Here is a 13,684-nt window from a genome sequence, read left to right on the forward strand (position 1 = left end):
ATTATTTTTGTGTTTTTGCCTTTATTATACACGTAACTGTCATGATTCGTTAAATTATGTGACTATAAATATTATAAGCTATATTACTTGTCACGATTTATATGTATTTTTTAATAAAATTTTGATAAAAGTTAACGTATGTTGATAGTAGTATATTTTCAATAATTATATATAATATAATACAGTCATAAGCGTTGAGTAAAGACAAGTTTGTCAGTTGTTTATACATTTAGAATACCACGATATTAAATACTAATAAATACAAATTAATATAAAATTAACTAAAAATAATTCAAGTAATTTCTTATTATAAATAAATTAATTTGTTACGTACTTAATCATTTTAGGCTACAAAGACTATATGGAATTGTAACACGTATTTCTTATTATCTAACTGAGTATTTCAGTAGCATACAATGTATTTATATATATTTTTATATGTATGCTTCTGAATTGGCAAGTTGTTTACGTGCGTTGTTTCATAAAAACTTTGTTCGCATAATTGTTAAGTACTAATTATAGAAATATTAATGTTGCAAAATATTTATCTAACATACTGCTACTTATATGATTATTTTCACGTAAACAAAACACTTGAAATGTTTTGTATCTTTTAAAGCTTGCATTAGCTGAATCTCATTTAACAAATACTTGTTTTATAAGTTTTAGATACTACTATCGACCAAGAATAAAGTCGCTTTGATCATTTACTAAAAAGTGATAAACAAATGCTGCTTTCTTTCGGTCAATCGTTGCTTGAACAACATGAGTACGACTTCGTTGGTTTCTATCGCTTCTACTTCTTGGTGGATCCCTTAAGAAAATTGATCCAAATATTGTTGCTATAAAATGAATAAATAAATAAATTTATTAGTTATGATAATAAATAAATTAAGTAAAATATTACCGAGGGTTTTGGCATCCAATTCATTGTCTTGGGTATAATTTAATAATTCTTGTAAAAAATAACATATGTAAACAAAAACTGTTCTCCTTATTTCTGGAAGTTGCATCACAATCTAAAGAAAATAAATTAAAATAGTAGAAAACATGCATAATATTATTTTTTTTTAAAAGATTATATATTCAGTCACCTGTTTACACTGTAAATAATTTGTTGCTGCAGATACACACACACTGTGCAGATTGTATGGGATTAAAGGTTCAGCTGTAGATTCTAAAAGTAAGAGTAACGCTTCTGCAACTGAATGTACGCTACCAGCTTTGTAAAAGTCAAGGAATTTTAAAATGATTTATAGTAATGTATAATATTGTAAGTTGGATATTTAGATTAGGATACGCATTGGATCTTGACTCCAATTGTCTAACCAATCTCTTATAGCTATAATTTCACTCGGAAGTCCGGATGTTTTAAAAAGCCCCGTTGTTTTTATACCATGTCGATATAATCTATCAACTAATAGCCATATTTCTTTCGGTATTGCATATGGTTCTTGCGAAAGATTTTTATTATTTTCCTATGATATAGTGAAATAGATTAACAACAGTTCAATATAAACACTTTCAAAGAATAATTTAATATAACATTATATATATGTACACTTACGAGTTCCATTAATCTACCGATAGGAATTTCTCTGATTGGTACTGGAATGTGAACTAAAGCTTCCATTGAAGATCCAAAACAACTTCTTTCATAAGTACCTAAGAAAATTATGTAATCTACTGTTTTGTTTTCTAAAAGTGATGTAATATTAAAATATTGCTACCTGTAACAGTTATGAATATATCCTTTCCTCCTTCAAGATGTAATATTAGAATATCGTATAATTTATCTTCTCCAGAATTTAATTTACACGCCGATCTTTTATCAACATATATTTCAAATCTAGTATCACATTTCTCTCCTAAATATAATATATAAACAAGATTATAAAATATCCAATTAGCTAAGAAAAAGGGGAAAAAATCGTACCTGGCTTTATAAAACCTTTAAATGGTTCGATATCTAACCAATCTTTACAATAAGTTGTATCGCCCAATTTTTTTATAAATTCAAATTGAACTGGTACCTATGAATAGTATAATTATTATGCATATAATATATGTATATTCCTTTTTAATTTATTTACCTGACCAGTGTTAGCAATTATAAGTTCTTTGCTGCTAGGTTCAAGAAATTTCAAAGTATCAAATATGATTTCCGTTGTATCAACCATTACTTGTGGTAAAAATTCGTTTTCTAATTTATCAAGTTTCTTCATAACTTCTTCATGAATTTTTCGATACTTTGTCATATCTATGATTCTGATCTATAAATTATTATGAAACATGAAACTAAGAAAAACTAAGTTAAACTAAACTAAGCTAAATATGAAACTAAAATATATAATTATTGCACTATTGAAAAATATTTATATTTACCTGAGAATCAAAAATTGCACTAACTGGTTTATGATCCGAAATTTTCAATTCATTATGGCTTCTATAATCTACTGATGTGATTGCTTCTCCTTTCCATAGTATACGATCACACCATGCTGGTGCTCTGCCCTTTTCGCTATGATTGATGTATTTATGCTTAATATAAAACATTTAAATACAAAGAAAAATTCTTAATGTAATCGTCAAACCTCGAATCCCAATTATCTGTGCCTGGATCATATTTATACGTTGGTTTGAATGTAATTTCTGCTTCTTGAAATCCTTGTAAAACACGTCCTAAACGACGCTGTTGACCTAACTGATCTAAAGCTAAGACAGGAGCATAGTTTCCTGCATCTATATGTTGCTTAGCAACTGTAACATCCATTTCGGTTATTCGATAATTTAGATCTCCTAACCAATAGATCTGGCTACAGTAAAAATTGTTGTGTTTTTAAATATATTTCTATTAATATATATTTTGAAATAATAATAAGTGAATAAAATACGCACTCGTGATCTTTAAAATTTTTAGGTGGAACATATTTTGCAAAAGATAATCGTGCACAAATATCCGCATAGTCTTGATTCCGTCTTTCGTATTCTTCGCAATGTGCTGCTAAATGAGCGTTAACGAAACAAATAGATGTATTGTGAATAGAACAGCTTACTGCTACTCCTCCTTTATTTCCCTGATAATGTTAAATTCATTAGAATATTTTATATATTGTGTTTTGAGATTTTGAAGCATATAAAATATATTAAAATTATTACCATTTTGCCCATAATTCCAGTTCCTACTGTATCAACTGATACATCTTTTATATATGGTACATGATTCTGCAGAGCATATATAAGTAACATCATACCCACTAATCTTACAATAGCTACTTGTTCATAAGCACCCTCTGGATGAAGAGATTTTGCTACCACTTGTCTACACACATGTAACAAAATAAATAACAATAATACTGAAATATCGTTTAATAACATATTTGCATAGGTATTAAGTCATAAGTATTTTCTTGTAAATTGATACCTCCATTCTTCTTCTCTTGGAGTGTCATTGAAAAGAAATGCTTCTTTAGTTAAATCTAATTCCTGAAATCCAATTGCATACATATCAGGAGGTGTTTTGTCATAACTCAAACACTCGTTTAATTTAATACCATTTGGTGGTTGGCCATTTACATTCCATGTAGCAATAAATATTCTATAATAAATATAAAATTAAAGATTAATTACAGATTATAACAAATAAAAATGTATATTTCATTTAAGTAAGAATTTATATTTAACATTTAAAGAAAGTAAAACAAACCGAAATGTTTTACTGTATGTATAATCATCCTCCTTGCATGCCATTTGATACCGTACTACTGATTCTCTGGCAGCAACTGGAGATTTTCCAGAAGCAATACTGTGTCTTGTTAAGTCTAATACTGGGCTTTCTAAATCTACCAACTATAAAAATATTTTTAAATTTTCATTATTTTTAGTTTTTATATAAATGTAATTATTTTAGTATATAATTTACTAACAGGATCAGTATTATCTTGTACTTCTTCATTGGCAGTAGAATTTAAATTACGTATATTTCCTGTTAGTTTCTGAACCCATAAAAATTCTGATGCTGAATTCTTTGTTTTTTGATATACTATAATGATTAAAAACCATACATTAAGAATTATTAATATAAATATTAAGTAATTAATTTATATGTAACATATACTTACCCTCTATAGCTCTAAATATTTCAGACACCAAAGAGCTAGTTGCAACTCCAGGTCTCATTTCAAATGCCAAATGTAATTTTCTCGATGTGACACTGAGATAAACATCTAAACCATCTTGTTGCTTTTCATCAGTATCTAATACATAATATTTGTTAGATAATACATAATAATAAGATTATTATAATAATTCCTTATGTACATGTACATAATTGAACAAAATTACATACTTATATTGCATTTAAAATCTTGATCAATAGGCAATACTCTTTCTATGGTAAGATCACTATAAACTTGAGGAGATGTTCTTGAAGTAATTAAAATAGCTAATGCATGAGTGGTTCCCTTGTTAAGAAGAGCTACAATTCGTGCACCTTTGACCCAACCTTGTGTCAATGATGCTTCCATTGCCTTTATATATGATTAAGGATTCATAATAGCTTCTTTACATTTTTTAAATTCTGTACTTTTAATATTTTTAAAAATATGAAAATTAATAATCTTGGTTTCTACTAAAAGGATACAATTATTACAGTCTCCCCTGAGACAAATTTTGATTGCACAATCATTGATTGTTCTGATGATGACATATTTATTGATAAAATATTTTATATTCCACTGAACTTAATGTGAAGACCTTACGTAGTATGTGAACACTATTCATATAAATATAATTAGATTAATGAACTTACATGGTACTTGATATTTGAATATTTGTTTATCGTAGTGTCTAATAAGAATAACAATTGAGAATTGTCATAATGCACGTATATTAACAATAATGAAGTAAAATAATTTTAATAATATCAACAAAACACTTTTTATAAAATTAAGTAAAATAATTATTTTTTGTTGTTAAGTTTCCGTTATGAAATGTTTCTCGCTCTTGTATAAAACATTACCTATATTATTTGTATTGAAACTTAACTATCACTGCATTTTTGTTTTATAGTTTATTATATTTCTTTAAAATATGTCCCAATATTATTGCTAAATAATTTATATCGTATTATTTAATTTATCACTGAACAAATAAGAATGATAAAGTATGGTAATTGACATTAGACATGATTAAATTTGTTTTCCTCGTGTGTGTCAAAGAAATCAGTGGTATAGCTTTGTTAATATTTACACATGTATAAGTTCATGTATGTATAAATACATTCATTCAATGAGAATGTGTACATATAAATGGAGAGTTTTCATGAGCTGAAAAAATAAGAGAATTTTTCATTAAATCTGGAATAGTTTGCTTAGATTGTTTTATTTGATTATAAAGTAAGATATAATTAAAATATTAATATTTTATCTACGTAATTTGTTTGTTTATATATAATATTTTCTAAGTAAAAGAAATATGTAATCTTTTATAATGTCGTTATCATTATTTACATAATGAATATTTTTTGGAATAAACATAGGCTTTTATTAAATATAAAATGCAATTTTAGGCGTATAAATGGAATTTCCCTAGTAAGCAGGAAGTAACTACATTACAAATTGAAAAATATGCCAACTTCCTGAAGCGCCGTAGGTAAATCTTCCCTTTTCTAGCGCATCCATTGACCATGCCGTTTACTGCAATGGCGGTATAGATATTTGACGAAGAAGAAAGTGGATTTTCTGCAATGTAAGTGAATATTGTTTTTATTTTTTTTTTTATGCATCTATATTAAATACAAAATTGTATGTTTTTCTGTGTACATTTTTGTCAAATTTTCAAACATCCCATTACAGAATGATTACAATTTGAGTGGGCAAGGTCTAGTTGTACTTTTATAGACTACAGAATTCAGTTTCTTCCATATTGATCAGTGTACTAGCCAATATAACATAATTTTACTTATAAAAAAACAAAAATATCCAGTTACCGATAATAATTGTTCCTTGAGGAGTTTACCGGCTTACAAGAATAGGACGCCAAAGAATTCGCGGTAATCATTCCCGACGTCTTAGGTTAGGATGATTTAAGTATTGTTTGATGATTTCATATAGTATAATATAATGTGTAAAATTGTAATTTAAAACGATATTTATGTTTTTATATATCTTTTGTACTTATTTACTGTTAATTTTATAGTAAATAAAATATGTTCAAATAATGCATGTTATATCTTAAAAAAAATTAATGTGAAAACAAAGCAACAAATGAATCTTATCAAATCTTCTGTTTCTAATAAATATACTTTTTTTAATATAATGTTGTATACGACTAGAAATTTAATATTTTGATATATTTTAGATTTGTATATGGTATATGTATAAATTGTTAACTTAAAGAACTTTTGTTAAGTTAAATGTAAGCTTTTATTAATTTTAAAATCTATGGTCATGGCATGAAAGAAATTTTTGAAGAAAATATATTTATATTAGAACAAGAAATAATGTTAATTTTAACAAATGTGCATTGATTCTTTTTCTTGTATTAATTACACTTGTAGGTAATACTTGGTATTTTATTATCTGAATGGACAATAAGGTGGATGTCTCAGAAGTAGAAAATATTTCAATGATTGGATCGTCTGAAATTTTTTATCTGCCTGAAGTCGCAGAGATATCAGAGGTGTTAGATTCCACTGGTCTTAGTCCATTGACGTCTTCTTTAGATCATACTTTAACTCTTCAAGAGGATAAACTGCTTTCATCAGAAGTTAATATGGGCATAGAAGATACATGGTACAATTAATATTATTTATATAAATAATTACTTATATAGTTAATAAATTATGTTATTAATTGAATTTAATTTGATATTTTTGTTATAGGACTGAAGCAAATAGTTCTACATCAGATTATGCTATTCCACTTCCACCACCACCTGGTTTAAATGATTTCACAGATGTTGGTGCAGATCCTATTGGTGATAACGGAACTGGTATAGAATATGGTCCATTTTTACCTCCTGGTACTCCAGCTCTAAATAATTTGTTTTCAGAAGGTGGAGATTCTCAAGATGATTCACCAATGGGTGTGTATAAATATTGATATATTTATATGTGCAAAACTAAACTTTCATATAAATTTGTTTACTAGGTTTATTGAGTAAATAATATTTTGTATATATTTATGTTTATAGAAGATGTAGTTTTGCGTGCTGGAGTATGTGGTCTTCGCAATCTTGGTAATACTTGCTTTATGGCTGCTGGTTTGCAATGTTTAACTGCAACACCACCCGTCCTGCGACATTTTTTGGATTTACAGCAAAGGGGGGAGAAACTACCTCCTCCTGGATCATTGATGGCGCATTTTAGTGTACTCCTTGGCAAAATGTGGTCTGGCAAATATAGTGTCCTTAGGCCTACTGAATTCAAACAAACGTTAGGGGCATATCATTCACAATTTAAAGATTATAGACAGGTAACTTTCAGCAATTTTTATAGATCAGTTAATCATTATTGTAGAATTAGAATAATAATGATAATAATAATTAACAGCATGATTGTCAAGAATTTCTTGCACTTTTGTTGGATTCTTTACACGAACAAATGAATACAGCAAAGTGTACAAAAAATTGTCAAACTCCATCATCTACAACCACTGCCAACTCAATTAATTCAGTTGAGAATTCAAATGGGAAAACAATGTCCCCAGTGACTGCCACTAGCAATTCCAATTGTAATACGGACTTGTTGGAAATGTATGACTGCTTACCATCACCAGAGTGTCCAAATAGCCCTAATGTTACAATGGCAGGTTCACCTAGAGGTAAAAATATTTAATAAAAATATATAATATATGAATATGATATGTTACAATGATTATAAAAATTACTTAATTTTAGATTTAGGTTCACCGATAGGTGAATTAGATAGTATTGCAAATTCACCACGAGGATCGCCCTTAAATGATGGTGATGATGAAGAAACGCTTGATTCTGATGAAACTGTTGAAGCTAAATCAAATACATTTATCCATAATGAGGTTGATGGAAAGAAAAACGAAGTTACACCTTCATTAAGGCTTGAAACATTGATTGAACTTTCAAAAAATGTTCCAAAATACCATGATCTCTATGATATTCATAAAGAAGCAAAAACTAGCAATGCAAACTTTTTAGTAACGCAACAAGAATGTAATAATGAGATTCATTATGATTCTCAAAAATTTCCGAAAGAAAATGTTCGTAGAATGCCTTTAGATAATTCAAATCTAATGGAAAATCACGATTTTGACAATAAAAGTGTCAGTATCAAAAGAATAAAAGAAGTTAATGTTCAGAAAGTCAATTGTGGTGTAGATTATGCGTCAAGTGGTTCTGATATAGAGTATGATAATGGTTTAGAGAAGTGTAATGTAAAACGTATGAGGCTAGATGATCAAGAGAAGAATCATAAACGCGATGGTCAGGGAAGCATTAGTTCACAATGTATGCGAATTTCACAAAATTATGGAAATGGTGCTATAGAAACCCAAGATGAAATTGAGGCTGACAAACATTGGGCAAAGCATTTAAAGTCTAATAGAAGTATCATTGTCGATACCTTCCAGGGACAGTTTAAAAGCAAGGTAAATTTAATTTTATCATATATGACACTTCATCTGCTGTGGAGACTGTACGTTGGGGTAATTAACACATATAATTGGTTTTTACCGTAAAATGTTTCCTATATCAAAATTCAGCAGCCATACCTCCTTGCTTTAGGAAGCATAAAAAGCAGGTCTCAATCTGTTGATATATAACAACGTTTAACACGTTTACGCTCGTGTGTACCATCCGTGGCTCACATTTGAATATCCCTTCGGGTGGTATGTACCACCGTTTGCTCACACTTAAATGTTACATCAGGCGGCGCGTAGAGCAGCCGCCCTATTGCGAGAAACACGAATTGCAACGCCGACGTGAACATGTTAAATTACATAATATAAATGTAAATATACATTAGATTGAAACAATTGGTATTTGTATATTTTCTTTTCTTTATAGGTTGTTTGTGCAGTATGTAATCATGTTTCTGTTACGTATGAGCCTTTTATGTATTTATCAGTGCCGCTACCTCACGCAATGGAGAGACAATTAAACGTTACATACGTTCCTGCAAATGGCGATCAGCCTATAAGGTGTGTCGTTTCATTAAACAAACAGTCACGTATTGGAAAATTGAAGGAGGAGCTATTGAAAACACTTGGCAAAGAAAATATTGCAGTAGGAAATATCGCACTTGCTGAAGTTTTAGAAAATCATATATCGAAGATTTTGGTAAGCATATAAAACTCAATCCGTCGTACCCGAGAGAGTTAGTTTTTTGGTTTATTTAAATACAGCATATACATATCTTTTAAACAATTTTCACTCAATTAATCAATTCATCGTGACAAAAGTTTTACAGATTTAGAAAATATTTAAATAACGAAGTTTCTCGATCACTCGATTTTAAATACAATATGATTTTTAAAGAGATTTCAAGTTATCTCTTTTTGTTAGGAGTAAAACTTGATTTTATTCCATCTCATTAAAAAGCGGTGCGTGGGTTTATATATTAATACGAGAATAATTATGGAGAGTGAAGAAGACGGCTTATCGAGTAGTTTCGATAATCGTTGATACTGCTCTCCAAGAATAAATGTTATGGAAGAACATTCTCGTAACGTAAAGTTTAGTTATGAGGCTACATTCCATTATACAGGCTTAATTTTTTTGTTCTTGTATTCTTCTATATACTTTTACTTCGGTTTTTGTTATTTATTCTCTTGTTATTGGATCATCGTAGTCATCATTCCTTGATTATATCATTTTACCCTTGCACCGTAGGTAACGAGAATTATGTATCTTGCTTGCTGTAGCTTATCGCACTAGATGGAATTGTCATTGTTGGATTGTACATCAAGGTTTTACATTTAAGGATGACAATACACTCTTGAGACACATCAATGATACGAATCGATCTATATATGCCTTTGAACTCACGGAACCTCCTGATGCGTACACTTCAGTACCAGATGGTGGCGGAGATCGTGTAACGGAGGCTGATTCCTGTCAGAAATGTACTGTTACCGGAGAAGAAATTCCATGTACAATTTGCCTCGAAGAACTGGACGGAGATTTGAAAAGGCACAGTGGGAACAGTTGCAATTTTGTTATGTGTGATACTTGCATTGAGGTAGGCTATTTTATTTCTTCTATAATTTCATTTTTATATGTTACTAAGAATGTTGTAAAATATTAAACAATAAAATTTTTGTATTACTTTATTTGTATAATCATAATTGACGCAATATGAAAACCCGATGATGAAAACGGCAGCTTCAATCTAGCGGCAGGGGTGTACAAGCAAGGTACATAGTTACCACTATCTCACCTCGGGAAGGTCTGAGATTAAACCAACGAACGTTCTAGCTGGACGGTATCATAAGGGTACGTACGGGAACCAGAAATAGCTTTACGTTGCCAATTAGCCCAGGAAACTTCGCTTGAAGTAGAGGTACTTGGAAACGGAAAGATGGAAACCCGTATGGTTCGCTACTTGAGTACAATCCGCAAGCCAGAAAACTTACATTCTGGAACTCAATTCAGACTAATCTGAGGCTGCCGTACACTGAGGGTATTATATGTTGACGTTCTTCATTTCATTCTTTAATAATAATTCATATTTAATTCATGTATATTCAAATGTTATGTGTTACAATGAATATCTTATAAGTTATTGTTCTATGTTTAATTTAATAGAATTACTTCAAAAATCAAACGGAACCGCAAATGTGTCCAATGTGTTCAACTTATATGACTGCGTCGTCCTTTATTAAAATAGATCAAACAGGCAGACCGAGACCTGCAGTTAGGATTTTAAATGTACCGTTGGTCTTGCGACATGATACGACAAACGAAACAACAAATAACCGTAAAGGAACAAAACTGTTTGGTTATCCACATTTAGTAAGATTACCTTCAAGAGTAAACGCTAAAGACTTATACGATATTGTAAAAAAAAATGTACCGCAAGAAGGAAGTTATACACTTCATTTTGTTACAGGACAGGTTAGAGTATGATTATGTATCATGTTTTTGTAAAAATTATTCTCAATGAATAATTTTTAATATACACTTAAATATCAAAATAAAGTATGTTAACAAATGTACTTCTTTCTTTCTTTATAGGGTCATCATTGTTCTCGTTGTATGTATACTACACATTGCACGGGGTGCAGTGTATCTGAAACAGGCATGGTAATCTTGTGTAATGGTGATACTTTAGCTGTGCGTTATACAGAGCAGGTTCCTAAGATCGCACCTCCAATTGATCATGTTAGCGTTAGCAAACAGAGGCCTCATCATCCTTTATCTTTATACGATTGTCTTCAAGCATTTAGTCAGAGGTAAAATTTATTACTAATAATATAGTTTTAATACAGTTTTAATAGTTTTTCAAATAATTTATAAACAATATTGATACTCATATGTTTTGTAGCGAAACATTAGATGAAAACAACCCTTGGTTTTGTCCAAAATGCGAACGAAATCGATGCGCTACGAAAACTCTTACAGTTCACAGATATCCCAAGTTCCTGATAGTATATTTGAAACGGTATGTCTATTATTGATTGTACAAATAACGATTCAGCATATGTTTATCCGATTTAATAATAAAATCTATTCTTCAAGATGTAACAAGATGTAACAATTATATTTTTTCATATGAATTACAGATTCGTATTCTATGAATGTACTAGTATGAAATTGGATGATAAAGTCACATTTCCTTTGGTTGGTTTAAGCGTTGGACAACATTTATACGATCTTTACGCTTGTGTTTGTCATTTTGGAGGTATATATTATTATTTTGTTCACATATATTTTAATTACGATTAATATGATGTCCTTATGTATGATTTCATTATATTATAGGAGTCTCGGCTGGGCACTATACAGCATACGCGAAAAATCCTCGCACCGATATGTGGTACTATTACAATGATGAAATTACAAGCAGACAGAAACCTCAGGAGGAAGATTTTAGCAACGCATATATACTTTTTTACAGTCGGCAAGGGACCAATTTAAAATCGTGCAATATATAACCAGTGCTGGAACGAAGGAACTGGCAAATGGGTAGTGCCAGTGAGATACAAAGGGTGGGGAAGATAATGGGATATGGGCTATCAAGAGAAGAGTTTACAAGGTGTTGCGTTTATATGTTGATCGAACTACATCATATTGAATGGAAAACTGCTCACAAAACTCTTGATTTATTTTTCCTAATAATTCGCTCGTGGTCTGCCTCTGTGTCTCTTTTACTTCCTTACATTATTCAACTTCTCGCTGTTGTTGAATTCCTAGTAAACATCTTACAGATGGTACAGCGTGTGCGATATATGTACATGTGGAAATTCGGTAACTGTTGAATATCATTAGCGGTAAAGTTGTGCATTCTATCGGTGATTGTTTATTGAGTTTGGGAGGTATTGTGTAATTGTCAGATCATTAGTGACGTTTAACGTGAAAGCAGCAACTGTGTAAGGAAGAGTTAATAATTTGGAAAGAACTAAACGTATTTATACCAGATTAGTGCGTAAACGTACGTCGAATTTGTACAGTAGGTGATTAAACGTAGACTTTGAGGTTTTGAACAGACGTAATTTATTAGTGAATAAAGGCGAACGTTACGACTAGAATACACTTAAAAGTACGATCCTTAACGACGGAGTGTAACCATTCACTGTATCATTATTTCCTCTCTTTATCTGAATGGATACAAGACTGCTAAGATGTTTATAATCTGCATGTACATTGTAGCAAAAAAGGTTGTATTTGCAGATTATTTATTAAATTAGTTTTGTTGTAATTTTATTACAGGATATTCATTTAACTTGTTATATACGCTCGTATCCTCACGCGTACAATCGACACACGCATGCGTTATAACACATAATCATCATACCCGTTGTTAGTATGCTATTTGTGGCCCGATGACTGTATTATATGTCTTTATCGTATAGGTTATTGTAAAAATTATTATAAAAGAAATTGTTCCAATTTTTCGGTCGAAACATGTCAGTTAGAAAGTGATTATATCGTATTATATTTGTGTTTATTCGGTTCAGGTAATTTTGTGGTTGTTTTTTGTTTTCTAATTTACTAATTAATTAGCATGTTTAAATCATTGATGAATTCTTCGCTACAATATTGACTCTTTATATCGTTTAAAAAAGGACTTTTAATATATCGTTAGAAATAAAAAGAAACGTCAATGTTCTAAACTGTTTCGGTATATCGAGTAATTTAGTAATATCGGGTTTTAATAATTTACAGTACATTTTCTTACTAAATAAGAAATAACAAATATTCTAATTGCTATTTGGAAGAGTTGTAATTGTATCTTTATAGCCATCGAAAATTTATTCGAAAGAGAAATATACGAGTACAAAGATTGAGATATGCAAAATTGAGGGAAACTAAGGCCACCGATAGGGTAACGATTAGGTACGTTAAATATGTATGTAAAAGATGATCTTTGGTATGTACATTAAAAATCTTATCGATAAATGTTTCGCGATAAATATTTGCATTGTAACGATCAAAAACGATTATTCGCTCGATGGTGTCAAAAATACGCCATTAATTATTGAAGAGC

The 13,684-nt window shown here is 30.0% G+C and overlaps 2 protein-coding genes across 4 annotated transcripts; one reads left to right on the top strand and one right to left on the bottom strand.

Annotated features, from left to right (window-relative positions):
• Positions 1-675: 675 nt before the first annotated feature.
• Positions 676-5,046, bottom strand: Ocrl (Oculocerebrorenal syndrome of Lowe). Of its 2 annotated transcripts, XM_017897931.1 has the most exons (19): positions 5,021-5,046; positions 4,643-4,774; positions 4,349-4,529; positions 4,122-4,256; positions 3,927-4,042; positions 3,707-3,849; positions 3,425-3,598; positions 3,160-3,322; positions 2,899-3,077; positions 2,595-2,816; positions 2,386-2,521; positions 2,094-2,273; positions 1,937-2,033; positions 1,731-1,868; positions 1,568-1,665; positions 1,301-1,478; positions 1,095-1,222; positions 908-1,019; positions 676-842 (listed from the first exon to the last, which is right to left on the bottom strand). In XM_017897931.1, the coding sequence occupies exons 2-19, from the start codon at positions 4,706-4,708 to the stop codon at positions 676-678; spliced, it is 2,613 nt and encodes an 870-aa protein (XP_017753420.1). In that variant the 5' UTR covers positions 4,709-4,774; positions 5,021-5,046. The 2 variants fall into 2 exon arrangements, with proteins under 2 accessions (XP_017753420.1, XP_017753422.1); XM_017897933.1 differs by lacking the exons at positions 676-842; positions 908-1,019 and having other exon boundaries at positions 1,101-1,215.
• A 640-nt stretch (positions 5,047-5,686) lies between these two features.
• LOC108546018 (uncharacterized) lies at positions 5,687-13,678 on the top strand. 2 transcript variants are annotated; one of them, XM_017897926.1, is made up of 14 exons: positions 5,687-5,748; positions 6,560-6,794; positions 6,884-6,993; positions 7,054-7,086; positions 7,195-7,475; positions 7,553-7,823; positions 7,900-8,624; positions 9,043-9,315; positions 9,959-10,216; positions 10,783-11,091; positions 11,212-11,429; positions 11,522-11,638; positions 11,760-11,878; positions 11,959-13,678. In XM_017897926.1, the coding sequence occupies exons 2-14, from the start codon at positions 6,586-6,588 to the stop codon at positions 12,129-12,131; spliced, it is 3,096 nt and encodes a 1,031-aa protein (XP_017753415.1). In that variant the 5' UTR covers positions 5,687-5,748; positions 6,560-6,585; the 3' UTR covers positions 12,132-13,678. The 2 variants fall into 2 exon arrangements, with proteins under 2 accessions (XP_017753415.1, XP_017753414.1); XM_017897925.1 differs by having other exon boundaries at positions 6,884-7,086.
• Positions 13,679-13,684: the final 6 nt, after the last annotated feature.

Source organism: Eufriesea mexicana, unplaced genomic scaffold (assembly GCF_001483705.2).
Source record: "Eufriesea mexicana isolate 0111107269 unplaced genomic scaffold, ASM148370v2 scaffold596, whole genome shotgun sequence".
In the NCBI taxonomy this organism is placed as follows: domain Eukaryota; kingdom Metazoa; phylum Arthropoda; class Insecta; order Hymenoptera; family Apidae; genus Eufriesea; species Eufriesea mexicana.